At 47.4% G+C, this 24,982-nt stretch overlaps 6 protein-coding genes across 6 annotated transcripts; 4 read left to right on the top strand and 2 right to left on the bottom strand.

Moving 5' to 3' along the window:
* The first annotated feature begins 15 nt into the window (after window positions 1-15).
* TREMEDRAFT_41430 (uncharacterized protein) lies at window positions 16-3,620 on the top strand. Its single transcript, XM_007000848.1, has 4 exons — window positions 16-2,488; window positions 2,546-2,619; window positions 2,660-3,418; window positions 3,462-3,620. The coding sequence occupies exons 1-4, from the start codon at window positions 33-35 to the stop codon at window positions 3,578-3,580; spliced, it is 3,408 nt and encodes a 1,135-aa protein (XP_007000910.1). The 5' UTR covers window positions 16-32; the 3' UTR covers window positions 3,581-3,620.
* A 4-nt stretch (window positions 3,621-3,624) lies between these two features.
* Window positions 3,625-4,509, bottom strand: TREMEDRAFT_25035 (uncharacterized protein; the record flags this gene model as incomplete). Its single annotated transcript, XM_007000511.1, has 4 exons — window positions 3,625-4,088; window positions 4,139-4,205; window positions 4,248-4,367; window positions 4,414-4,509. The coding sequence occupies 4 exons, from the start codon at window positions 4,507-4,509 to the stop codon at window positions 3,625-3,627; spliced, it is 747 nt and encodes a 248-aa protein (XP_007000573.1).
* A 43-nt stretch (window positions 4,510-4,552) lies between these two features.
* On the top strand, window positions 4,553-6,892 carry TREMEDRAFT_66634 (uncharacterized protein; the record flags this gene model as incomplete). Its single annotated transcript, XM_007001794.1, has 16 exons — window positions 4,553-4,568; window positions 4,794-4,862; window positions 4,897-4,924; window positions 4,966-4,993; window positions 5,043-5,141; window positions 5,187-5,358; window positions 5,396-5,518; window positions 5,567-5,792; window positions 5,828-5,929; window positions 5,971-6,143; window positions 6,186-6,206; window positions 6,249-6,269; window positions 6,314-6,459; window positions 6,494-6,623; window positions 6,668-6,765; window positions 6,809-6,892. The coding sequence occupies 16 exons, from the start codon at window positions 4,553-4,555 to the stop codon at window positions 6,890-6,892; spliced, it is 1,536 nt and encodes a 511-aa protein (XP_007001856.1).
* A 1-nt stretch (window position 6,893) lies between these two features.
* On the bottom strand, window positions 6,894-8,717 carry TREMEDRAFT_66633 (uncharacterized protein; the record flags this gene model as incomplete). Its single annotated transcript, XM_007001793.1, has 6 exons — window positions 6,894-7,075; window positions 7,138-7,339; window positions 7,383-8,078; window positions 8,121-8,274; window positions 8,324-8,496; window positions 8,640-8,717. The coding sequence occupies 6 exons, from the start codon at window positions 8,715-8,717 to the stop codon at window positions 6,894-6,896; spliced, it is 1,485 nt and encodes a 494-aa protein (XP_007001855.1).
* A 230-nt stretch (window positions 8,718-8,947) lies between these two features.
* Window positions 8,948-10,519, top strand: TREMEDRAFT_41427 (uncharacterized protein). Its single transcript, XM_007000847.1, has 7 exons — window positions 8,948-9,050; window positions 9,099-9,152; window positions 9,207-9,325; window positions 9,374-9,561; window positions 9,610-9,699; window positions 9,752-10,080; window positions 10,123-10,519. The coding sequence occupies exons 1-7, from the start codon at window positions 9,048-9,050 to the stop codon at window positions 10,354-10,356; spliced, it is 1,017 nt and encodes a 338-aa protein (XP_007000909.1). The 5' UTR covers window positions 8,948-9,047; the 3' UTR covers window positions 10,357-10,519.
* Window positions 10,520-14,467: 3,948 nt separating this feature from the next.
* TREMEDRAFT_58084 (uncharacterized protein) lies at window positions 14,468-15,367 on the top strand (the record flags this gene model as incomplete). Its single annotated transcript, XM_007001072.1, has 4 exons — window positions 14,468-14,512; window positions 14,783-14,885; window positions 14,922-15,092; window positions 15,198-15,367. 4 exons carry the CDS (start codon window positions 14,468-14,470, stop codon window positions 15,365-15,367), a joined length of 489 nt encoding a protein of 162 aa, XP_007001134.1.
* Window positions 15,368-24,982: the final 9,615 nt, after the last annotated feature.

Here is a 24,982-nt window from a genome sequence, read left to right as displayed (position 1 = left end):
TGTCTTGGATTAACCCCTCTCCATACATCATCATGGCCGAACAATCCTATCCCACCCTGCAGAACTTTTCTGCTCCTCAAGAGCTCCTGGACGAGCATGCCGAGATGATAGAGGCAGAGGAGATACCGGACGAGACCATGGATCGATCACAGGCTCGTCAGGTGGCAGCCAGGCAGACCGAGTATCATCTGCGGCGGTTCAAGCGGACAGAGGCTACGCTGGAAGGAGAAGATGACAGTTACGAGGATAGGATGAGGAGACAGAACTTGGAGAAAGAGGAGGAGCGCGTTAGAAAGTACAAGGAGCAGCTCGAGAAGGATGAGCAGTCGAAACTGGACAAGCCAGTGGACGATAAGACGCCACCCCGAGCCTTGACAGGAGGTGACACCCCTCCAAAAGACCAAGCTGGCGACGCTACACCGCCGAGAAGGAAGAGAAGATGGGACGTGGATGATGTCAAAGAGGAGAAACCCGATGTTTCCTCAGATACGGCGTCGACCAAGCGGAGGTCTCGTTGGGATCAGACTCCGGCAGCTGCTCCAGAAGCGGTAATCAAGCGGTCGCGATGGGATCAGACTCCTTCATCTTCCGATGCCGCAGTTGGTGCCGCTTCGCAAACCACAAATGGAGTAGTCATGGTAGAGGACAAGCGTTATCGAGCGATCACCGATGAGGAGCTCGACAGTATCCTACCTGGTGTTGTAGATGGTTATGTGATCATCGAAGTCCCGGACGACTACAAGCCGGCACCTTCCGTTCGAAAATTGGTCCCGGCTCAGACTTCTGATGGCTTCATGATGCAAGACGATGCCGATGCTGTGAGGGCGAGGACGGCAGCTGGCGGTTTGCAGGGTACGACGGAGCAGACTGAGATTGAAGGGATTGGGACTCTGCAGTTCTTGAAGCCAGAGGATACGCAGTACTTCGCCAAGATTTTGGGAGATGGGGGTGGTGAGGAAGATGACATTGGGTACACCACTGAAGAGCTGAAGGAGCGCAAAATCATGCGATTATTGTTGAAGATCAAGAACGGAACGCCACCTGTACGTAAATCAGCGTTACGACAAATCACCGACCGCGCTCGAGAATTCGGAGCCGGACCCCTGTTTGACAAAATATTACCTCTCTTGATGGAGCGTTCCCTTGAGGATCAAGAACGACATTTACTTGTCAAAGTCATCGACCGAGTTCTCTATAAACTTGACGACCTGGTGCGACCTTATGTTCACAAGATCCTGGTCGTGATCGAACCTCTCCTCATCGATGAGGACTATTACGCTCGGGTAGAAGGTCGTGAGATCATCAGTAACCTTGCCAAAGCTGCCGGTCTAGCCCACATGATTTCAACCATGCGTCCCGATATCGATCATGTCGACGAATATGTCAGAAATACCACCGCTCGTGCATTTGCCGTAGTCGCCTCAGCCCTCGGCATCCCCGCTCTTCTCCCCTTCCTGAAAGCTGTCTGTCGCTCGAAGAAATCCTGGCAAGCCCGACACACGGGTATTCGTATCATCCAGCAGATTGCTCAGATGACAGGTTGTGCGGTTCTTCCACATCTACGGAACTTGGTCGATGCAGTTGCAGATGGTCTGCAAGACGAACAACAAAAGGTCCGTACCATGACTGCTCTTAGTCTGGCTGCCTTGGCCGAATCTGCCGCACCTTATGGGATTGAATCCTTCGACAACGTGCTCAAACCCCTCTGGTTGGGCATCCGACAGCATCGAGGGAAAACGCTCGCCGCCTTCCTCAAGGCCATCGGCTACATCATTCCTCTCATGGACCCCGAGTATGCCGGCTACTACGTTCGAGAGTGTATGCCGATTCTCATCCGTGAGTTTCGGACATCTGACGAGGAAATGCGACGCATCGTTCTCCAAGTCGTCAAGCAATGTGCTGGAACGGAAGGTGTGACCCCCACGTATATCAAGACTGAAGTCTTGCCGGAGTTCTACAAAGCTTTCTGGGTTCGTCGAATGGCTCTCGACCGACGGAATTACAAGCAGCTCGTGGACACAACTGTTGAGCTCGCGCAGAAAGCCGGTGTTGCCGAAATTGTTGGACGAATTTGCAATGATCTAAAGGATGAGTCCGAGCCCTTCCGTAAAATGGTCATGGAGACCATCACCAAGGTCATTGCCAACACGGGTGCCGCCGACATTGACGAGCGTCTAGAAGTGCAACTCATCGACGGTATCATCTTCGCTTTCCAGGAGCAAACTCTTGAGGATACGATCATTTTGGATGGCTTCAGTACGGTGGTCAGTGCTCTCGGTGGTCGAGTAAAACCGTATCTTCCCCAAATCATCTCAATGATTCTCTGGCGGCTCACCAACAAGAGTGCCAAAGTCCGAATGCTCGCCGCTGACCTGACCACGAAACTCGCTCCTATAGTGAAGAGCAACGGGGAGGATCATCTGTTGAGTAAGCTGGGAGTTGTTATCTTCGAGCAATTGGGTGAGGAATACCCGGATGCACTCGGAAGGTACGTGCAAGCCTATCCCTCTTGAGATCCTCACAATATATCTCCGCTGACCTGCAGTTTGATTGCCGCAGAGGGAGCTATCGCCAACGTTGTTGGTATGACGCAGATGAACCCGCCTGTCAAGGATCTCCGTGAGTCTTTCTCACGTCGTCTGTATCTAGCTGATTGCAGTCCCACGTATGACCCCTATTTTGAGAAATCGTCACGAGAAAGTGCAAGAGGCAACTATCAATCTTATCGGGCGTATCGCCGATCGAGGAGCAGAGTTTGTGCCTGCCAAAGAATGGATGCGAATCTGTTTCGAACTGCTCGATCTCCTCAAAGCACATAAAAAGGCGATTCGACGAGCAGCTGTCAACTCGTTTGGCTACATAGCCAAGGCTATCGGTCCTCAGGACGTTCTCAGCGTTCTTCTCACAAACCTCAAGGTACAAGAACGGCAAAGTCGAGTCTGCAGTACCGTCGCCATTGCCATTGTAGCCGAGACGTGTGGGCCCTTCACTTGTATCCCTGCCATCCTCAACGAATATCGCACACCAGAACTCAACGTTCGTAACGGTTGCCTCAAGGCCCTGGCGTTCGTCTTCGAATATGTCGGTGAAATGTCTAAAGACTACATCCACTCTGTCGTCGGCCTGCTGGAAGACGCCTTGACCGATCGTGATCACGTACATCGACAGACGGCATGCGCCATTGTGAAGCATCTTACCATCGGGGTCGCTGGTCTCGGCTACGAAGAGGCCCTCACGCACCTGCTCAACCTCGTGTGGCCCAACATCTTCGAGACGAGTCCTCACGTCATTGGTGGAGTCATGGACGCCATAGAGGCCATGAGATTAGGTGTGGGCCCTGGTGTGGTGCTGTCATATGTTCTGCAGGGCATGTTTCATCCCGCTCGTAGAGTCCGTGAGGTTTACTGGCGGATGTATAGTGAGTTTGATCTATCTGCAGCCGATATGAAGGCTAAAGACAGACACCCTGATCCTCGGTTCTTCCGATTCTTTGGTGCCCTTCTACCCCAATCTCGGTTCAGCGTCGGATTTGGCTTCTGGGCAAGATTACACTAGACATCACCTGATGATGTCGATATGAGAGAGATTGTACCTCTATGCATGTAATGACGTTCAAGATGTCTTTTAGTTCTTTCTTGGTCGCTCCCCGAATATCCTTGTGCCCACTCTGACGCTACTACTACCCTCCCTCGTCGCCTGCTCGAAATCGGCACTCATGCCCATGCTCAACTCCAAGTCGTTGCATTCCAAGCCGGCCTCTACTAGTTTTCTCCTCAATTCATCCCGTGACTGCTTCAGGCATGTAAAGTCGGGGTTGGGATTGGACGTGTCGTGCGAGGATCCAAACGATCCGATAGTCATGAGACCTAACAGGTTGAGATGAGGACATGACCGTTTGACATGCAGGGCGAGTTGAAGGAGCTCATCTCGGTCTTGAGTCAGAGGCGAAAGCCCTGATTTCGAATCCTCGCCAGACGTATTGACTTGCAGATAGACGTTGAGGGCAGGTCGATCCGATATGGATCTTTCCAGAAGATCGGCCACCTTGATCGATGACAGCGTTTCGAGGCAGTACAGGTTGGGGATCGCTACGACTTTAGCTTGAAGTGAATGAGACTCGGTATGATGTTTGACTCACAAGCTGCTAGTTTGGCCTTGTTACTCTGCAAAGATCCAACAAAGTGCCATTGTATGTCTTTGGGCAACTAAAATGTGAGTTTGACGTCGTGGTGGGGGCGACGACCCACTATCGCCGCCTTGTCCGCCAGCTCCTGAATGTAGTTCTCTCCAAAGTGACGATACCCAGCATCATACAGAGCCTGAATGTCTGAAGCAGGCTTGAGCTTTGAGATAGCCACCAACCGGGGCTGCAGAGTCTTCAGCTGACTGAGGAAGCTGGGGGGGAGGACCTACCTTGACACTGGGTCCAGCAGCACTGTCAATGGCATTTAGGACAGCCCCGATGTTCTCCCTGAGCTCAGCTGCTCGTTCTTGAGTGTAAGTAGCCATCGAGTGGAAGCGACCGAGGACGATTCGAGGGTTAGATAAGAACATGAACTTTTATCGACGTGAGTGAGGACTCTACCTCGACGACTATGACGAGTCTGAGTAACTTATGTTACGTAAACAAGCCTACCTTACCACACACCCTCGCTTCTCATCCCTTTGAGCTTTGTACACCATACTTACCTCTACTCTTTCACCCTACACTTGACAGACGGCATCATGACAGACGCAAAGATGACTGACAGAGAGCTAGCTGCTATACATGCGGTCAGTCTGATCACTCTCAGTTGACGTCGTCTTCGCTCACTTCACCCAGGCCGCCGCTGTCCGCCAATATCATGTCAATCCCCGCATGGGTACGTTGCTCGCTGCATTCCGAGCTGATCTCAGATTATCGCACTGTCGCCGCTGTCAACGGGTGAGTCAAACTTTTGAAAGTAGCTCCCTACTCACTTGTAGCCCATTGGTAGTGCTTGACAACGTTTCAGTATGTCGCCTCTGCTCGCTTTCATCCCAGGCCAAGACTGATCATCCAGTTCCCGTCTTACAACGAGATCGTACAGCTCACCTTACCCGACGGTACGATCCGTGGAGGTCAAGTACTCGAAGTGAGTGGGAAAAAAGCAGTCGTGCAGGTACGTTTTGTCATCCCTCTCTCTTTGTGCCATGCTCATGTACAGGTCTTCGAAGGGACTTCTGGTGTCGACACATCGGCTACTCGTATCGCCTTCTCAGGATCTTCTATGAAACTCCCCGTCTCGGAAGACATGCTTGGCCGCGTGTTCAACGGTAGTGGAAATCCTATCGACAAGGGGCCCAAAGTCTGGGCCGAGGACTATCTTGACATCAACGGTGAGCCATGCTACCCGGTGGGCCAAGCTGACGACAGGTTCCCCTATCAACCCATATTCGCGAATCTATCCCGAGGAAATGATCCAGACTGGTATATCTACCATTGATACCATGAACTCCATCGCTCGAGGACAGAAGATCCCCATCTTTAGTGCCGCTGGTGAGTGCCGAGGAACCTGTCCTCAGTGAGCTGGGGATTGAATATCAGGCTTGCCGCACAATGAGATTGCTGCACAGATCTGTCGACAGGCTGGGCTTGTCAAACGGCCAGGCGCCACTAAAGGGGTGCATGACGGGCACGAAGACAACTTTTCGATTGTCTTTGCCGCCATGGGTGTGAATATGGAGACGGCTCGATTCTTCAAACAAGACTTTGAAGAAAGTGGCTCCATCAGTAATAGTACTCTTTTCGTCAATTTGGCGTCTGACCCCACGTGAGTCAACAAATGAAGGATCTCGCTGACCTCAGAATCGAACGTATCATCACTCCTCGGTTGGCTTTGACCACGGCCGAATACTTTGCCTACCAGCTAGAGAAGCACGTGCTTGTCGTCATGACGGACATGTCCAGGTGAGCAAAACAGCCGCGCCCCTAACAAATGCTGATCGCAGTTACGCTGACGCTCTTCGAGAAGTATCAGCCGCCCGTGAGGAGGTCCCGGGTCGTCGAGGTTACCCTGGGTACCTATACACCGACTTGTCGACCTTGTACGAAAGGGCTGGACGAGTGGAGGGACGTAACGGGTCAATCACGCAGGTTCCGATCCTCACCATGCCCAATGACGGTATGTTATCATCGCATTCAGCGGCAGTATCGCTGACGGCAGATATCACTCATCCCATTCCTGGTAGGTCTGGTACTGAGCTCAGTAGTATCAGCTAATCGCTAGACTTGACAGGTTACATCACCGGTGGGTCGCTTCATCAGCATCCGCGTATACGGCTCAATTTGCAGAGGGCCAAATATTCGTCGACCGTCAGCTCCACAACCGACAGATCTACCCTCCCATCAATGTGCTCCCGTCTCTGTCCCGACTGATGAAAAGTGCCATTGGCGAGAAGCTCACGCGAAAGGACCACGGCGATGTTTCCAATCAGCTGGTAAGTCTGACCGTACGTCACCCGCTGACGGAAGTACGCCAAGTACGCGGTCGGCAAAGACGCTGCCTCGATGAAGGCTGTCGTCGGCGAGGAAGCTCTGTCATCAGATGACAAGCTTGCTTTGGAGTTCCTCGAACGCTTCGAAAAGGAATTCGTTGGTCAAGGTGAGTAGTGCTTGATGTTCGGGAGCTCTTCTACTTATCCTCAGGTGCCTATGAAGCCCGAACCATCTTCGAGTCTCTCGACATCGCATGGGAGCTCTTACGAATCTTCCCCAAAGAGTCACTCAACCGTATCAGCCCAAAGGTGAGTGATATGATACATCGATGGAAGTGTTGACTGATCCCAGATCCTGGCTGAATTTTATCCCCGCAAGGCAAGCAAGCCATCCGAATCAAAAGCCAAGGGAGGGGAGAATCTGATAGATGCGTAATTCATGTAGCTACTGTAGTTAATGCACCAGGCTTGACAATTTCGCGAGCTTCATTCCGCTGCCGCAGACGTGCGAGTACTTGCGTGTCCAAGGCAATAGCCCGTTCCCACACGTCGCGTGACAGTATCGGAGGTTCGTGAGAGAGAGCCAAGAGCCTGATCATATCAGCCCTTGCTCTGGAGGCTGGGATGCGCCATGAGCTTACCGGGCCAGCCGCATCCTTCTCTTCAAAGACTCGTCCGCACTCGCCTCGCCCCTCTCGGCGTTTGTTCGTCTGTCGACCACGTAGCCTTCCTGAATGTAGGCGGAGATTGCGTCTGGTATCTCGACCTGAGCAGCTCGCGATGATGTCGCATGACCGGCTAAGAAGGATCGATAACGTTGCAGAGTTGGCTCGTCTATGTCAGGCACTGCGTCGCTGGGAGTGACAGGTAGGCAAATGTCCACCTCACCGATGTCAGCGTTGGACAAAACGATGCGTGCGACTCACCGGTAAAAGGCTTCGTCCTTGACTGAATATCAATGGACGAATGGCGCATTCCATTTTGAGATTCTCCATGTATGGGTACTCGTACCGAAGTGTTTGTTCGGATATACATTGAGCCAGAGCTTGTAGGTTTTTGACGGCCTTATCCCCCAGCTGACCACCTTCGCCCATGCCGTCTTCGTCTAACACCAAAACTGTCCCTGGTGCGAGTTGAAGTAATCCTGCTTCGAGATTTGTAGAGTCGAGGCACCTCGGGTAAAGTGTTTCCGAATGAAGTAGAGGCAAAGTAAGGGGGAGCTCGACAACGATTGGCATCAACAAACGGGTTACCATCTCGATGCCCGACGAGGATTTGGATCGAAGTAGGTTCAGGGCTAGTGTGCCGATGGGCGAAGCCGTCGATGGTCGACTGACGGGGTAGGACAAGAAGAAGAGTAATAATAACTCGCCAGCAACGTCATCTCTCGGTTGGAAGCATTCGCCTAAGGAGCGGATCAACTCGGTTCGCGTAGTGTCATCGGAAGGAAATGGGGGAGCGGAAACGTTTGGAGATCGTGTCGACAATACGTGCAAGCAAGGAACCATGTCGATGTCTTCGTCGCCGTCCGATGACATGGCCGTGGGGAGCGGAGATTGACAGACGATGCCAACGTACTCTTCGACGGACCCTGGTTTGTGCGACGGCTGACCATCGTAGATCTGTCATTCAGTTCATACATGCACAGTGAAGAAGAAGCTCACTTTCAACAATGCCCCGACATAGCTATCGCGGCTTGTCGGGAGAGGAAACTTTGACCTGGTAGTCTTGGGCATCAAATGAGCTTCGGTGACCTCAGGACCAGACAGGTGCTCGAGGGCACTTTTTGCGGATGACCATGGCTGCTGACCGGGGATTCTGCGAGCGGCATCAGGATAGAGATCATGATTGGTATCGCAGAACTTACTGGACGCCCCACCCTATCCATCTCTCCTTCAACAAGGTGGGATCCAAGTCTACTTCGGTAGATTGAGTGACGCCTCCAGGCAGAAACACTTCCAGTGGGTACCCGGTGTCTTGGAGCAGACAGTTGAAGGACACGACAGAAAGAGGTGTAGCTCTTGGAGATAGTGGGGGGATCTGATATGAGCCAGGGGGAACAAGCCAGCAATCCATGTGGACGAGACGCACCAAGTCGGGCTGTTGCAGCTGAGCGAGGACATGTCGGCGATACGTGTCCAGATCTGTGAGGCCTGACGGTGGTTCAGCCTTGACCGACTAACCCGCAGGAGATAGTTACCGCTCGGGAGATCTGAACATTCCCTAAACGCCGTCTGTATGACTGTGTCAAGATCGAACATGGTAAGCTGACCTGGTAGATATTAAGGTATGTATGTAGGTAGGTGTAGGTTGTTAAGTAGAGTACGGGTACGAGTAGAGTAATTACTACTGTATGTAAGGTAATTTGAGTATAAAAGTGGGTCATCAGCGACAAAGTCTTATTACGTAAGCATATTTCACTCCACGTCTGCATTCCCCTCATCTCCATCCTCGTTCTGCCATCACTTCTTAGCCTACTACTCTATCCCCCATCTCTCTCGAACTCTCCCTCTTTCTTCATACTCGTTTTGAAAGACCTAGCGAGTGGTAGAAGAGAAACGTGGTCGCTGAGCGATACTTTTCATCTCACAATGGTGAGACGTCTTCCTTTCTGGCTTCGTGTGTTGCGTTCTTACTGTCAGACTGCTCAACCTTCCAAAGCTGTTCCCGTGGAGACACAGCACGAGGACATGATCGTGAGTTCACATCCTGCTACCTTGAGCTGTGAAGATGTCACTCATCTATCACAGCATGACTCTCAGCTCGACTACTATGGTAAAAGACTCGCCACTTGCTCCTCTGACAAGACCATTCGTATCTTCAACGTCATCAGGGGCGAAGCAAAGGGCGAGCCTGTCATCTTGAAAGGGTGCGTATGCCAGTCTCACTGCTTATAGCTGTGCTCATCTAGTCTCAGACATTCCGCAGCCGTTTGGTCGGTCGCCTGGGCACATCCCTCCTTCGGCTCAATACTCGCTTCATGCTCCTACGATGGCAGAGTCTTCATATGGAAGGAAGTTGGTTCCGGTCAAGCCAAAGGCGGCGGCGGGGAGTTGCAGGATGGATGGGAACGCATCAAAGAGCACACACTACATACTGCCAGTGGTACGCTACCTTGTTATGGCTATACCGAGCCACTTGGTTGACTTGCAGTCAACTCTATATCATGGGCTCCTTACGACTTGGGACCCATCCTTGTCTGTGGCTCCAGTGATGGCAAGGTTTCCGTCTTGACTTTCCAGAGTGCGTTCAACTCTGATACCGATCATGGACTCTCGACTGACGAATGACGCAGATGATGGCTCAACCGATGCCTCCATCTTCCCCGCCCACGGCACTGGCGCCAATGCCGTTTCCTGGGCACCGTCGGTCGTCTTCACAGCCCCACTTCAAGCCACCGCAACGTCTCGTCCCGCCGGTCCAACATCATCTTCCCAGCTGGCAGTACAGAAGCGCTTCGTGTCTGGTGGTAATGACAACCTCATTCGGATATGGACGTACGATGACGTAGCGAAAAAATGGGAGGAGGAAGAGGTGATCAAAGGACACGATGATTGGGTTCGGGATGTAGCTTGGGCTCCAAATATCGGTCTACCCGGTATGTACATTGCGTCTGCATCTCAGGTATGTACGGGTCACTGGGATTAGATTTACGCCAACAAATAGGATCGCACCGTACTCATACACTCTCGTCCCTCCCCTTCAGCGCCATGGACGTCTACCGCACTCCTCCCCTCCGCACCAAACTCCAAAGACCCGCACTTCCCCGACGCGGTATGGAGAGTAAGCTGGTCACTAGCGGGCAATATTTTGGCCGTTAGCTGTGCCGATGGAAAAGTCAGTCTGTGGAAAGAAGGCGTCGACAATGTGTGGGAGTGTGTGAGCGACTTCACGAGCTAGTCACGTCACTCGAATCGCGACGAGGAAGGAGGATGAGAAGCAAGCATTGTCCGACCGTGAGCTGAAGTGACTGGAGGGCGTCAAGAAGCCGCGGAGTCGTGCATAGATCCATGTTTATCCGTCGGGTCTTTCTCTCATGCCTATGAAAATACATGTCACGTTCCGGACTCTATCTATATGAGAGCGTGTCCTATGACTAGGATATCAACTGGCGGAGGCGATGAGAGGGGCCATCAGGGTTCTTCCTAGCTCAATAGCCTAATCCAGCATGAATTTTTTTTCACTTTCACACTTCATCCCCCCACCGTGATGATCATGTGAAAGAAAGGTTTGAAACTCACTCGAGACTTCATTATATAATCCCTGCTCCTCCTCAAGTCAAGACTCCTGAGTCTCAACTTGGAGTTGCTAGTAATGCGATGGATACAAACAGTCCTGCTGGAGTCAAGACTACTAAGTCTCAACTCGCACCTGTTGAAATCCAAGTTGTACCGCACTTTGTCCCACAAGTCATACCACACTTTGTACCGCAATTCATTGTCCCGCAAGTTGTACCGCAAGGTGTATTGTAAGTCGTACCACAACTCATAGAGGGAAGGAAAGCTAAGCGCAAAGTTGTAGGAAGAGGGCGAGTCGGAGGGAAAGTAGGAGGGAAATGTCACAAACGTCGGTTCTTCTTCTCTTCTGACCGACCGTCTACAAACCTCGGCTAACTACATTGTACTAGGGTGTCGATGTCTCACTGAGACAGGGTACTTGTCTGGGAACTACGGCTAACTACGCAGTAGTAATACGTCAAGTGATAAACGATAAGGTGACTGTTGATGAACTGCGGCTAACTTTGCCGTGATACGTCAAACTGCTGAGTGGTAGCTCTCCCTAACTTGAAGGTTGTAGCTACTGAATATATCTCTCGCTACTGACCACAATCAAGGATCGCTGAAGAAGTTCAGCAACCTGTAAACTATACATACTTCTCCTCTCTCCTCATAGAAAATCCCTCAACTCCTGCACAACCTCGTGCTCAGTCCTCTTTGTTCAACTTTGCCGTACCTCGCCATATCCCCGATGTCCTACTCCGCTTACTTCGCCGCCCTTCGTCTTACTTCCTCCACTCTACTCTGTAGCCCTCGGTCTCCTTCTCCTAACTTTGCCGTAGTTCTCCGCCAGGCGGGGTTGTCGTGACAAACGCTCGTTAGGTTCTTGTAACTTTGTTGTAGTCGGTCTCAGTGGTTCGGGGTTGTGGTGGCTGGTGGCTCATGGTATGAGCTGAGACCCTTTATAAACTGCTTGCACTGCAACCAAGATTCAAGATTTATGATAGGAAGTAAGAGAGAAAGCATCAGGATATTTGAGAATGGACCTTCCTCCGACCTTGTGTGTGAAGGGATCCTAACCATGCTATACAAGAAAGGAGACAAGACTAAGATGAAAAACTATAGACCGATTACGTTACTGAACACTGACTACAAAATACTGTCTAAGATTTTGACCAACAGGATAGGTTCCTTCATCAAAGACATCATAGGATTTGAACAGGCCGGTTTCATACCAGGACGTTACATAGGAGAACAGATAAAAGTGATGGACCTAGCTATTGAATACTGTAACCAGAACAACCTGGAAGGGTTCCTGGTTAGTCTAGACCAAGAGAAGGCTTATGATAGAATTGCACACGACTGGTTAGAAAATGTCCTCAATGAATTTAACTTCCCGTCAAAGTTTGTCAACTATGTAAACAATATATATCAAGCAAGCTACACCAGAGTGATAACCAATGGGCACGTTGGGGAAAAATTTCAGATCAGAAGGGGAGTAAGACAAGGTGACCCACTGTCATGCCTACTCTTTGATATTGCAATAGAACCTCTCTCGATTACCCTGAGAAACAGCATTATGAAGGGGATAAAAGTCCCTAATTCTGAAAGACGACTAGTCAAAATACTGTATGCAGACGATCTGAACATAATAGTGAGACACAAGAAAGAAGGTGAATACCTTAATAAATGCCTCAATATATATTGTAAAGCCAGCTCTGCAAAATTCAACGAAGACAAAACCCTGGTGTTGGCACTAGGAAACGAAGAACAACGAGCAAAAAACAAAGACTATATCATACTGCACGGGACTCCACCAGTGAAAGAAGGAACCCCAATAAGGGTTTTAGGTGTGTGGTTAGGGAACAGAACAAGTGCTGATACATGTTGGAGTAAGATAATAGATAATGTAGGACAAGCAATAAATGCATGGGACAAGACTTCACTATCGCTGATAGGAAAGATCATCATAGCAAAGGTAATGATTCTGTCAAAGGTATGGTATGCTGCCACAATGATGGATGTCCCAGAAGAAGTGGTGAAAACATTGACCAAGATGGTTTGGACCTTTGTGTGGAATGCAAAAACCAGAGGAGAGATATCGAGAGAGCAAATGTGCCTTCCTATCGAAAAAGGAGGAATGGGCATGATAGACATTAAGTCAAGGCTTGAAGCAATAAGAATACAGTGGCTACAGAAACTGATAACTGAACCAAACGGTGAACCCCTATGGAGAGACTTTGCCGAATGGTTTGTGATGAATGAGATAAATGATAAGAGCAAAAAGAACAACCTAGTAACGGACCCCTTCACCCAGCAAATATCAAAACGTATTTACACGAAGTATGCCCCTGATTTTGTCACTAAAATGCTACGTATATCAAAGAAGTATAATGTCAGACTAGAGGTAATCAGACCCTCGGAGGAAATGAAACGGAACATGAACTTCCTGCTACACCCCGGAGTAGTACCGAAGGATCTTAGACAACACTATAGACCGAGCACGACATGTCTAAGGGAAAATCATGACATAGTAACAGTAGGAGACCTAGAACAAATCTCGCGAGAGGGTAGACTTATTGAACAAGACAATAGTTGCCTCACTGGAAACGATAGAAATAGATGTGACGAAATGGCCAGAAGATTATATAATGCAATACTACCTGCATGGAAACCAGACCTAAGCAGCAGACAATATGAACCTGTGACACATGTCAAGGTAACGAAAGAAACAGCAAAGAAACTGGAAATGGGGTATGACTTCATCGCCAGAGGGCAACCAAGAGATTCGTTTAGAATCTTTGGACAGACAGTATTTGATAATCAAAGACCTATCAGAGACCCATATATCCTGCCAAAGGGTGAAAGCTCTGAGACGGAAATCATATATTCAGACGGCAGCTGCATCAACCTAAATACGGTCAAGGTGACAGCCGGCTCTGGCATATTCTGGGAGACTGAGAGAGGGATGCCTTTCAGAACACCAGGAAGGCAAACGAACCAAAGAGCGGAACTATGGGCCTTAATCATGGCTATTAGGCATGCGTCTAAAACACAAGAGCTGGAAATAAGAACTGATTCAATGTATGCAATAAATGTAGGTACCCATGTAGCTAAGGAAAGTGAAGACATGGGATACCTAAATACGGAGAATGATGATCTAATGAAAGTTTTATTGCACGAAGCAAGAAAATTCCCCATGAGAATATGGTTAACATGGGTGAAAGGACATAATGGAAACATAGGAAATGAAGAGGCAGACAGATATGCAGCCCTAGGCAGAGAGATGCAAGAAACTACCCTAGGACAAACTACTACACTATCCAAGGAATGCTTATGAAAAAATTGAGCCTTAAGGACATCTATGACTACCTGATACTCAAAAATCAGGATAAGTCAAGATCCATCTCAGCAACTCTAGAGTATGCGGAACAGAAAGGGTGGCCAGTAACGGACGAGATGTTGTGGTCAAAGATAAGATCAACAGAAACGGCAAATAAAAACAAAGACTTAATCTGGAGGATAGTCAACGAGTCCCTCAATGTGGGAAATAAATTAAGCTATATGGAAAAGCATCTATGCTCTTTCTGTAGGGAACTAGAAACAATCGAGCACATATTTGTAAAATGCAAAAGACCTGGTGTTGCGGAATGCAGAAGAATGACACAAAGAATATGGGAGAGCACTTTGAAGGAAGACTGCCCCGGAATGAGTATAAATGACATACAAGCCCTGAACCTGATTAACTTTGAAAACAAAAAGGAAAACAGAGTAAATCAAAGGTTATGGTCAACATGAATGGCGATTATGTTAAGGACGATCTGGAACTGCAGATGCCGGTGTGTGTTTGGTGATGTTGATTTGACCAAAGATGAATATGAGGAAATACTGTTAAACAACCTGAGAGACCAATTGACGATAGAAATAAGGGCAGTACAGTTCAGCAATGACTCAAAGTCAGAAACAAAATCACTGATGAGGAAATGGAATCGTAAAGCGGAGATCATAAGTAATACTAATGGACAATTTAAGCTTGACGTAAAATGTCTGAAAAGAATAGCATCCGAGACCGATCCAGTAGCAAATTCACAGTGATATTGATCACATAGACGAAGTCATGCTTCTTAAATAACACTCTGCTCACAAACGGTAGGTTCACAACCTACCCAAAAGCGTTGAAGGAATGGGCAACCAGACGGCGACCTCCCGCAGGTGTGTCGTTTCCAGAAATGGATACTTTCAATCCAGCTCACGCTGGCGGAGACTTGGGTTCGCGACCCACTTTTTCCAGCGGGGGCGGATCCCCCGGGTCTCTTGTAAAGCAAAAACGGAAACGTAGTCAATCTTGTGCTGCAGCCAAACATTGTGAGGAGGGGAAGAGCATGCAAAAGCGTAGGGTGAGGGAAATCATAGATATCGGTGAGTCATTTCAGTCTTGGCAATTCATGTCTGTTTTCTCAACCCACATTAATCTTGTCAGTTCATTGCCCTTTGCTGACATTACACTTCTGCTACATCTCACAGCACCCTTGGAAGTGTGGACATATGCATTACACCATCTCAAACAACATCATGGACAATTGGCAGTCAGGAAGCGGGTTGAAAGTTATCAAGAGTCATTATTCATTTATTGGATCTCGCCTCCACCTACTCCCTTTATCATTCCGGTCCCTGCCAACAATCCAAATATCTGAGTAAAGAATCTTGTTGTCATGAATAACAAGTATCAGTTTCTGCATGTTTTAGTTCTGCTCTGATGCCTTTGAGGCAAGAGACCTGAGGAACCTTTAGTTAGTTATGTTATCTTCAGGTATGATGCCTGGTATGGCATGAGACCCAAGACCTCAGTACAGTCGGGTGTCAAAAGTCATGATCCGGCTTTTGATAGTAATTTGGCTGTAAAATGATGACAGCCAACTTTGGTCTGCTGTATCTTCCTTATCTGGGTTTAGGCATGCCCCAAGCATTAATGAATGCAAATCCATGTGTACAATTTGTACATGCATACAGGACTGGAAATCATGCTTTGTTGTCACTGGAAGTCAAAGGCATTTTTCAATATTTGATAGGAGACAGGTCTTTTTGACCCAAAACGGACCATATTCTAGGTGATCCCCATAAATATATTTCAAACTACACTGCTGTAGTCTGTACAGATCATGATAAAGTACTAACTTACAAACATTTTGATATGCTGCTGACGGTCATGCATGGAAAACTGACAGAGTTATCTCCAGCACAAGCGTGTACACAGATTTTCATAGGGAAATTACTATGAGGAGCCGGATCATGACTTTTGACACCCAACTGTACAGTTGGATTTAAGGCAAGCGTACGGTTCACAACGTGCTGCGTGCTTTCTAGTGCAGTCCACAGCGTATCACACGCAGCACGCCAAGAATGTGCAGTCTGTCTTTGCTAGTTAGAAAATGATAGGTACACCAAGGATTACGGTGTTCTCCTACTCAGGACGGTTCAACCTGGTAGAAAGCCTGATTTGTCTATATAAACCCTATTTAGTACTTTGTAGTCTTCTTGAGTTCTTGATCAAAAGTCATTTCCATTGCCACCCTTTTTTTGAGTCCAATCCAGTCCAGTTACAGTTCCAGTCCAAGTCCTTCCCAGTCTTGTCAGACAAGCCAGAGACATTCCTTGGGTCACAGTCTTATTCCTTGTTGGACTCAGTCCTGTTATCATAAGTATATTCCTTGTCACTCCTAGTCCTTGTCCCCTTGTCCTTTGTCCTCTGTCCCAGGGTGGGCAGTATCCTTGACACTTGTGGTACACATATCAAATGCTTTTTCAATGGACATATGTAGAAAGGAAGATCTTAGAAGTGTGGGAGTCTGTGAAAGCAGCAAGTGAAACCAGGACATTGTCATGACTCTCTCATTCAGTCCAGAATACCCCAACTCCATCCAAAAGAAAGCTGTTACTGACCTTCAGGCAGAACCTAAGCAAAATTCCGGCAAATGTTCTGCATGTCACACTTCCAAGGATGAACATAGCGAGGACCTCATCTATGAACAGGTGCTACATCTATCAGAATGGAAACACTACAGCAAAGAGATTTTCATCACTTTGGACACCAAGCAGGATGGGAATGAGGATGCTATCTACCAACTGCTGTAATTCTGCTCAACCATTGCCAAATTCTTGGGAGCTCCGGCTGAAACTTTACTCAAACAACTCGACTCTAGTGCTTTGAACCCCATTGCCGAGTGAGTTTCCCCCTTTTTTTCCAGAAAAGACATTTATTAATCTTCAGGTTTCTTCATGATAGATCAGATGTACCACTGCAAGACGGATTTGACCATTGTTTGCAGTGAACATTTGTGCCACTACCAGTAATATGTGGTGTATGTTCCAGATCAGGAACTTCAGGAGCTTTGGAGAAATCTGATTTTGTAGCAAAAATGACATCTCTTGCGATCCAAATCTTTTGGGTAATTGGTGGTGTCCAGATGTCATACATCACCTACTTGCCACCTAAGATAGTCTTTTCCCATGTTCCCGCACTTGAAACGCAACTGGAACACTCACCCCTGACCCCCCTTGGCTTAGGTTATTGTTCTTGATCTCCTTCAACAATCCCTATTGTTATCACTTACACTCCCACACATGAAACACTTACCCCTGGACCCCTGTGCCCTTCATATATTGTTCTCCTTTGCGTTCACGTACCTCAAACACTTACCCCTGGACTCCTGTGTCCTCTGTCTATTGTTCCTTGTTACATCCATGAACTTAAATAGTTACCCCTGGACCCCTGGGTCCTTTGCCTCTTGTTCTTAGTTTCACATGTAAGGATTGCCAATTGCAAAAATGTTTAGCAGTTCTTCCGTAGCTTTTTGTTGTAGTTTTGCAGTTCAGCCTGTTTTGCTGTGGATATAAACCCCCTCCAAACATATTGTTCACCACCTAGGAATCTCATGTTGAATCTCATTCTTAACTTGTCAGTCCGGTCAGATCCAGCCTGACATCTGGCAGTTCTCTCAGTTCCCTCAGTACCCTCAGTCCCTTTTCACCCTCTGTATACTCCTCAAGCTCTACGAGCCAGAGACAAGTATTGGATTACAGCCCCATCTCAGTCACCTTGCTTACCCATTGGGGATTGGACCCCGCCCGTAACACCATATTGTGAAAGTTGATAATTCTGTTGGAAATGTGTCACGAACCATGTCGTAACATCCCTGACACCTACCATCACCGACCCTCCTTTCACCATCACAGAACCACTATCCACCACCACCCCGAACCACTGAGACCAACTACGACAAAGTTACGGAAGACCTAGGGATTATTTGTCACGACAACCCCGCCTAACGGAGAACTGTGGCAAAGTTAGGAGAAGGAGACCGAGGGAGAGCAGAGTAGGCGAAGTTAGGCAAAGCTAGGCAAAGTTAGTCAAAGTGAGCGGAGTAGGATACCGGGGATATGGCAAGGTACGACGGAGTTGAGCGAAGGGGACTGAGCGCGAGGCTGTGCAGGAGTTGAAGGACATTCTATGAGAGGAGAGGAGAAGTATAGATAGTTTACAGATCGCTGAACTTCTTCAGCGATCCTTGATTATTGTCAGTAGCAAAAGATATATTCAGTAGTTACAACCGTCGAGTTAGGGAGAGCTACCACCGAGCAGTTCGACGTATGTCACGGCCCTCGAGCAACTACTTCCTAATAGACCGACGGTCGACGAACCTCGGCTAACTTGATCCTTATGGATCGATGTCTCACCCAACCGGGAGGGCGCAGACGTCGAAAGGGGTGTAACTACGGCGTACTTCGCCGTGGTTACTCTAACTGGGGTTTTGTTCTACTGATGGCGATGTATCTCGATTTGTAAATAGCTATCTCTATCTATCTTTCACTACTGACAACAATCAAGGATCACTGAAGAACTTCAGCGATCTTCTCAGCTAATATTATCTACTCCTCCTAGACGTTCATCCAACCCTCTCGCGCTTTGACGTACTTCAACGCACTTCGTCCAACTTCCCCGAGCCCTCGGCCATCCTCTTCCTCCTTCGACTAACTCCGCCTAACATCGCCGCACTTCTGCTCCCATTGTCCCTACTTAGCCTAACTCCGCCTAACATCGCCGCACTTCTGCTCCCATTGTCCCTACTTAGCCTAACTCCGCCTAACATCGCCGCACTTCTGCTCCCATTGTCCCTACTTAGCCTAACCCCGTCTAACTTCGCCGTACTTCTGCTCCCATTGTTCCTACTTAGCCTAACTCCGCCTAACATCGCCGCACTTCTGCTCCCATTGTCCCTACTTAGCCTATCTCCGTCTAACTTCGCCGTACTTGGTGTCAGAAGTCCTGAGTTACGTGTAGAGTAAAGAGGTTAAGGCGTGATGGGGTTTTGATGGCCAAAGGAGGGTCATTGTTGGTGGAGTAATCGAGGTGTCACGACGTAGTTCGTGACAACGTACCACGGCAAAGTCAGCCGCAGTTCATCGACAATCATCTTATCATTCACCACTTGATGTATTACTACGGCGAAGTTAGCCGTAATTCCCGTACAAGTACTCTGTCCTTGTGAGACATCGACGCCCCACTACGACGTAGTTAGCCAAAGTTTGTCGACCGTCGGTCATTAGAGAAGAAGAAACAACGACCGTGACAAAATGGTGCAATCGGTAACGGCCACATTGTAGCGCTATTGCTATTTCCGTGTATTCCCTCGTCTCATTTATCAAAAGCGTGTTTGGAAACTCTACACCGTTTAAGACTAGTGGACCAGCTTGTGTTCATGGTAGAATAGCAGAATTTCCGAATTTTACCCGAGTTGGAAGGATTGAATGAATTGATGCAAGCAAATTTTTGTCATTACACATGTGACGAGAAGCGCCCAAATCCACCACAAAGATCGACTTTGAATTGGCATACAAAGCAATGGGATTGTCTGCAGTATCAACTGCAGTGAGAAAAGCGCTAGCGTTGGAAAGATAAGCAATCCCAGCTGTCGCTTTTACATTGGAAGTTTCTTTTTCTTTTCCTTTTGATACCAAATTTGCGCTTTTCAAATTCTTTGGTTTAGTCTTACAATCTTCAGTTGAATGACCGGTTTTTTGATGGAATGAGCAGTATTTTGAGTGGTCTGCAGGTGGAAATAGATCAAATTGTTTCTTGGAGTGGTTTAATTTTGATTTGGAGCGAAATGTGGATTTTGCAAACATCCCAGATGCGCTTTCTCCCTCAGTTTTCCTCCTACTCCATTCTGCTTGAACTCCAGCTTGTACTTCACTTGAAGATAGCGTTTCTCCTAACCACAGAGTCTGTTTAAGCGTAGTATACAATTCTGGAAGTGCCTGTCACGAGGACCAATTAACCAGCATTGGCTCAATATAACAGTGCCCAACGTGACAGTGATGTTAACCACTGTGACAAAAAGGCCTATCAATCGGCGGTTAACCCTACCGCTGATCGCTGCTTAAATACCCTTCCCCGACTTTCGCTCGACTTGTCACACGCTTTGTGACAGTAGGGGAGCTCAATTCTAATCGGCCGTGAAATTGTCGGTTTGTCCCGAAGTGAACACCCGCAATTTAGACTGTAATTTGACGTCTTTTTAGTGCGCCTAACAACACTCAGCACGCCTTTTAGACATCCTTTCAACCTGATTCTGCAGGAGAAATGGACATTTTTACAGTAGATTGTTATGGAGCCTATGCAACATCTCAAAGCATAAAAGTTATATCAGTAGATAGACCTGATTCTCTTCTTCCTTTTGGTATATTTTATATTGGTATGTCATTGATATTTACCATGTGATAGTGTTTCTACGGAGAGGCTGAAAAACAAACGGTCACTTTTGGTCTGTGAAAATGTCCCATCATAATGACGCTCAAATCACCCAAAGGGGGAATTCCTTCGCCATTTCAACGGACGTTATAATGGCCGATTAGAACTGAGCACCCCTAGTGCCAATGTCATAGCGTATGCCAACATCTTGTCTGAGTCGGAATTGGTGCAATCGGTAACTGCCACATTGAAACACTTTCGCTTCTCCTCTCATTCATTTACATTACTCTCTCCTTGCTCCTAAAACCGGACCTGCTTTATTGTGGGAGGTGCATTGTGTATCACTTTAGATACAGCGGTGTAGACAAATCTGGACACCCCAGTGGCGCACCTCTGAGTCCTAGGACATACCAAGCGCGCCTTGCAATCAGCTGAGTCACTCTGAGAGTCTATTCTTTGTTGTTTGAACTTTGCTGATTTTACATATTGCAAAATATCGCTTTTTCCATTATCTCAATCAATACTCCCATTTTTGTCCTCTCACTCTGTCCACATATCCGCTATCACTGCGTCTATCACCACCCTTGATCTCAGCATTGTAGCTTCAGTCGTTGCAAAGTTATCTGAATTTTGTAAATCTGAAACCTCAATCCACATTTAAAAACGCAAACGTCGTCTTTCTCATTTTACTTGGTCCACTTCAAACCGACTGCGCTGAATTTTACTACACCTGTAATAACACATTGCGTCTACCCCCACACTCAAAATCAGCCTTATCTCTCCATTGGTTATCAAGATATTCAATCTCGAAAAAATGTCCGACTCATCTGACACCGAAGTAAAAGTAAAAATTGTAAAATTGCGAGGAAGTGAGAATCATGCGCAATGGGAAGCTCATATCACTACCACACTTATGGGCAAGGGATCACTACCGTATATCGATACCGAACCACCATCTCCTTCTACCGAAAAGTCAAAAGAACAACTCAAGTTTGCAAAAGTATATTCTATCATTTTTCAATCGCTTTCAGAAACAATTTCCTCAGCTCTGCCTGCAACTGTCAAGGACTGGAAATCACCCAATCCGAAATCACTTTGGGAGGAGATCAAGAAACAGTACTCTGCAGCTGTTGGAGCAAGGCAAGCTGCCTTATTTCAAGAAATGGCTTGGAAAACAATTTTAGAAGGGGAGGATCCAATGCCAGCACTTGCTGCGCAACTCAGTGCACATGCACAGTTGAATTTGGCTGGGGAGAACTTGTCAGACAAAATGCTAGCTTATGCTATGACATTGGCGCTTCCAGAGTTGTTTACAACACTTAAACAGACGCTTTGGCTCAGAGAATCGCTATCTGCAAGCGAAGTACAGGCTGGAGTTCAAGCAGAATGGAGTTGGAGGAAAACTGAGGGAGAAAGCGCAACTGGAATGTTTGCAAAATGGAAATTTTGCTTTAAATCGACTTTTAACAACCCAAAGAAACAATTTGATCGATTTCCATGGCCGATCATTCAAGATACTGCTCTATTCATCAGAAAACTGGTCATTGCACCGAAAATTGCTTCAAAAACTGAGGGAAAAGTTCAAAAAGCGTAAATGTTGCTTTAAAAGAGCCAAAAGCAACAGAGGGTTCAAAAGCAACAGCCGATATTGCCTTTCTTTCCGATGCTAGCGCTTTTCTCACTGCTGTAGCTACTGCAGACAATCCCATTGCTTTTTCAGCTGAAAAATCAAAGTCAGTGTTTGTGGTGGATTCAGGTGCTTCCCATCACATGTGTAATGACAAAAATTCGCTTTCGTCGATTCATTAAATCCCTCCAACTCGTGTAAAATTCGGAAATTCAGCTATTCTACCATGTACACAAGCTGGTACACTTGTCATAAATGGTGTAGAGTTTCCAACCACGCTTTTAGTTCCTGGTTTGGACCGAAATTTGGTGTCTGTAGGCGCATCGGAAGATGAGGGAGATTCAGAATGGCGCTTCAGGAAGGGAATTGCAACTTTCTGCAAGAATCACCAAGTTCTTCTCTCTGCGCAAAAACATAGTCGTCGTTATCTTCTACAAGCAAGTACTCCTACTGCAAATATTGCGACCACAACTGACCTACAAGACTGGCACGAGCGCCTCGGACACCTTAATGTTGGCGCTTTAATCAATTTGTCAAAGTCAGGACGGTTAGGATGTGAAATTACAAATTCTCATGCAAACGATTTTCAGTGCAGAAGTTGTGTAATGGGAAAAGGGAGGAGATTACCATCAATTCCAAGCGAGATTCATGCTGGTGAACCGCTACAAGTCATTCATCTCGATCTGTGGGGACCTGCACGAACTCCATCTCTTAGTGGAGCGCTTTATTTCTTATCTTGTTATGATGACTTCACCTGAAAAGTACATCTCTACTTTCTCAAACACAAATCAGACGCTTTTGCACAATTACAACACCATATTGCAAAAGTAGAAAGACAACTTGATACTAAAGTCAAAACACTTCGCTCTGATAATGGTGGAGAGTTCAGTTCTATGGCCATGAGGAACTTTTGCGCAGAACACGGTATTCAACACATTCAAGTACCTCCAGATGCGCATACACGAAATGGACATGCAGAACGACTTCATCTTACAATTCTCAATGGAGTTCGTACAGTTCTGGCGCATTCTGGGCTTCCTGCTAAGTACTGGGCAGAAGCAGCAAATTACATTGCTTATACTCGCAATCGATGTCCTGGTGGTCCAAAGCGACAAGTTCCAGATGACATTTGGTACAAAAGCGAAAAGCGACTTTCTCATCTTCAACCATTTGGATGTAAAGTTTACCACCGTGACCATAAACAAAGCAACAAACTTGCACAACGCTATTGCAAGGGCCAACTACTTGGCTACCAAGATGGTACAAACAACTTTCGCATTTTGGACACTGTCACACAAAAGATTTGGATCACAATGTCACGAACTACGTCGTGACACCTCGATTACTCCACCAACAATGACCCTCCTTTGGCCATCAAAACCCCATCACGCCTTAACCTCTTTACTCTACACGTAACTCAGGACTTCTGACACCAAGTACGGCGAAGTTAGACGGAGTTAGGCTAAGTAGGGACAATGGGAGCAGAAGTACGGCGAAGTTAGACGGGGTTAGGCTAAGTAGGGACAATGGGAGCAGAAGTGCGGCGATGTTAGGCGGAGTTAGGCTAAGTAGGGACAATGGGAGCAGAAGTGCGGCGATGTTAGGCGGAGTTAGTCGAAGGAGGAAGAGGATGGCCGAGGGCTCGGGGAAGTTGGACGAAGTGCGTTGAAGTACGTCAAAGCGCGAGAGGGTTGGATGAACGTCTAGGAGGAGTAGATAATATTAGCTGAGAAGATCGCTGAAGTTCTTCAGCGATCCTTGATTGTTGTCAGTAGTGAAAGACAGATAGAGATAGCTATAAATCAAGATACATCGCCATCAGTAGAACAAAACCCTAGTTAGAGTAACTACGCCGAAGTACGCCGTAGTTACACCCCTTTCGACGTCTGCGCCCTACTGGTTGGGTGAGACATCGACTCAGAGCGTGAAGTTAGCCGAGGTTCGTCGACCGTCGGTCTATTAAGAAATAGTTGTTCGACGGCCGTGACACACAAGAGATGTCATTTTCGCTACAAAATCAGATTTCTCCAAAATTCCTGAAGTTCCTGATCTAGAACTTGCACCACATATTATTGGTAGTGGCGCGAATATTCACCGTGAAAATCAGTCAAATCCGTCTTACAGGGACTTAGATAATCAACAAGTGAGATCAAAATTCACAACAATCTCAATTGAAGTTGAAAATATTCAAAATGACATTGCGCAAGACCCACAAGACGAACTCAACCGAAATGAAGCTCAGCCACTGGGGCGCATACAAACTCTCTTTGAGCAACTTGAGGAGCAAAGAAACGCACAGAATCAAGACTTTTTACGAAATCTTGAATGTGATCCCAGACGTCAAAATGCGATTGTGCAACGACAATTTGCACAAAACATGCAAGATGAAGAATCCTCTTCCTCCTCTGAAAGTCCAGATGAACTAAACCTCCATGATGATGATACATCATTCAGTCTTGCAGCTCATGCCCTTGCAGCCACAAATCTACCCAACTCCTATCGAGAAGCGCAAAATACAGGTGAATGGGAATGTTTGTCACGGTCCTGTCCTTGACAGACCTCAATGGAACAAAGACAGGTGGACTGCAACTGTTTAGTTAGCTTGGACAACGACGGTTAGTTTGTTGTCCGGAGGCTTGTGATGTGGTCGGACGACTAAGGTGACTTGCGAAGGATCCGGCCAGGTTGAGATGACAATAGAGGTGTTGGTGATGGTGTGGACAGGGGTAATGATAATGAGGGAAGTGTCGGATGTAAGTAGTATGTCAAGAGGTCTTTTGCGAGTGGCAGATAATATATTGATCCTTGGAGCAGAAAGGCAACTCCAAAGTAGATACGGGGTGTATATAGTATAGCTAGAGATATCATAGTGAGGAACGCTCAGTGGACTATTCCCATACCTCGCATCTGTCAGATGGAGAAGTAAATGCTTTA

The sequence above is a fragment of the Tremella mesenterica genome, assembly GCF_000271645.1.
Source record: "Tremella mesenterica DSM 1558 unplaced genomic scaffold TREMEscaffold_1, whole genome shotgun sequence".
NCBI lineage: Eukaryota > Fungi > Basidiomycota > Tremellomycetes > Tremellales > Tremellaceae > Tremella > Tremella mesenterica.
Note: the sequence above shows the minus strand (reverse complement) of the source record. Positions and strands in the feature narration are given on the sequence as shown.

Excerpts from the sequence above, each read along its gene's own strand:
- TREMEDRAFT_41430 (XM_007000848.1), top strand. The coding sequence starts at position 33 with ATGGCCGAACAATCCTATCCCACCCTGCAGAACTTTTCTGCTCCTCAA. Across the intron at positions 2,620-2,659 it reads CCCGCCTGTCAAGGATCTCC|TCCCACGTATGACCCCTATT; the intron begins GTGAGTCTTTCT and ends AGCTGATTGCAG. Across the intron at positions 3,419-3,461 it reads GGTTTACTGGCGGATGTATA|ACACCCTGATCCTCGGTTCT; the intron begins GTGAGTTTGATC and ends GGCTAAAGACAG.
- TREMEDRAFT_41427 (XM_007000847.1), top strand. Across the intron at positions 9,562-9,609 it reads CACACTACATACTGCCAGTG|TCAACTCTATATCATGGGCT; the intron begins GTACGCTACCTT and ends GTTGACTTGCAG. Across the intron at positions 9,700-9,751 it reads TTCCGTCTTGACTTTCCAGA|ATGATGGCTCAACCGATGCC; the intron begins GTGCGTTCAACT and ends CGAATGACGCAG.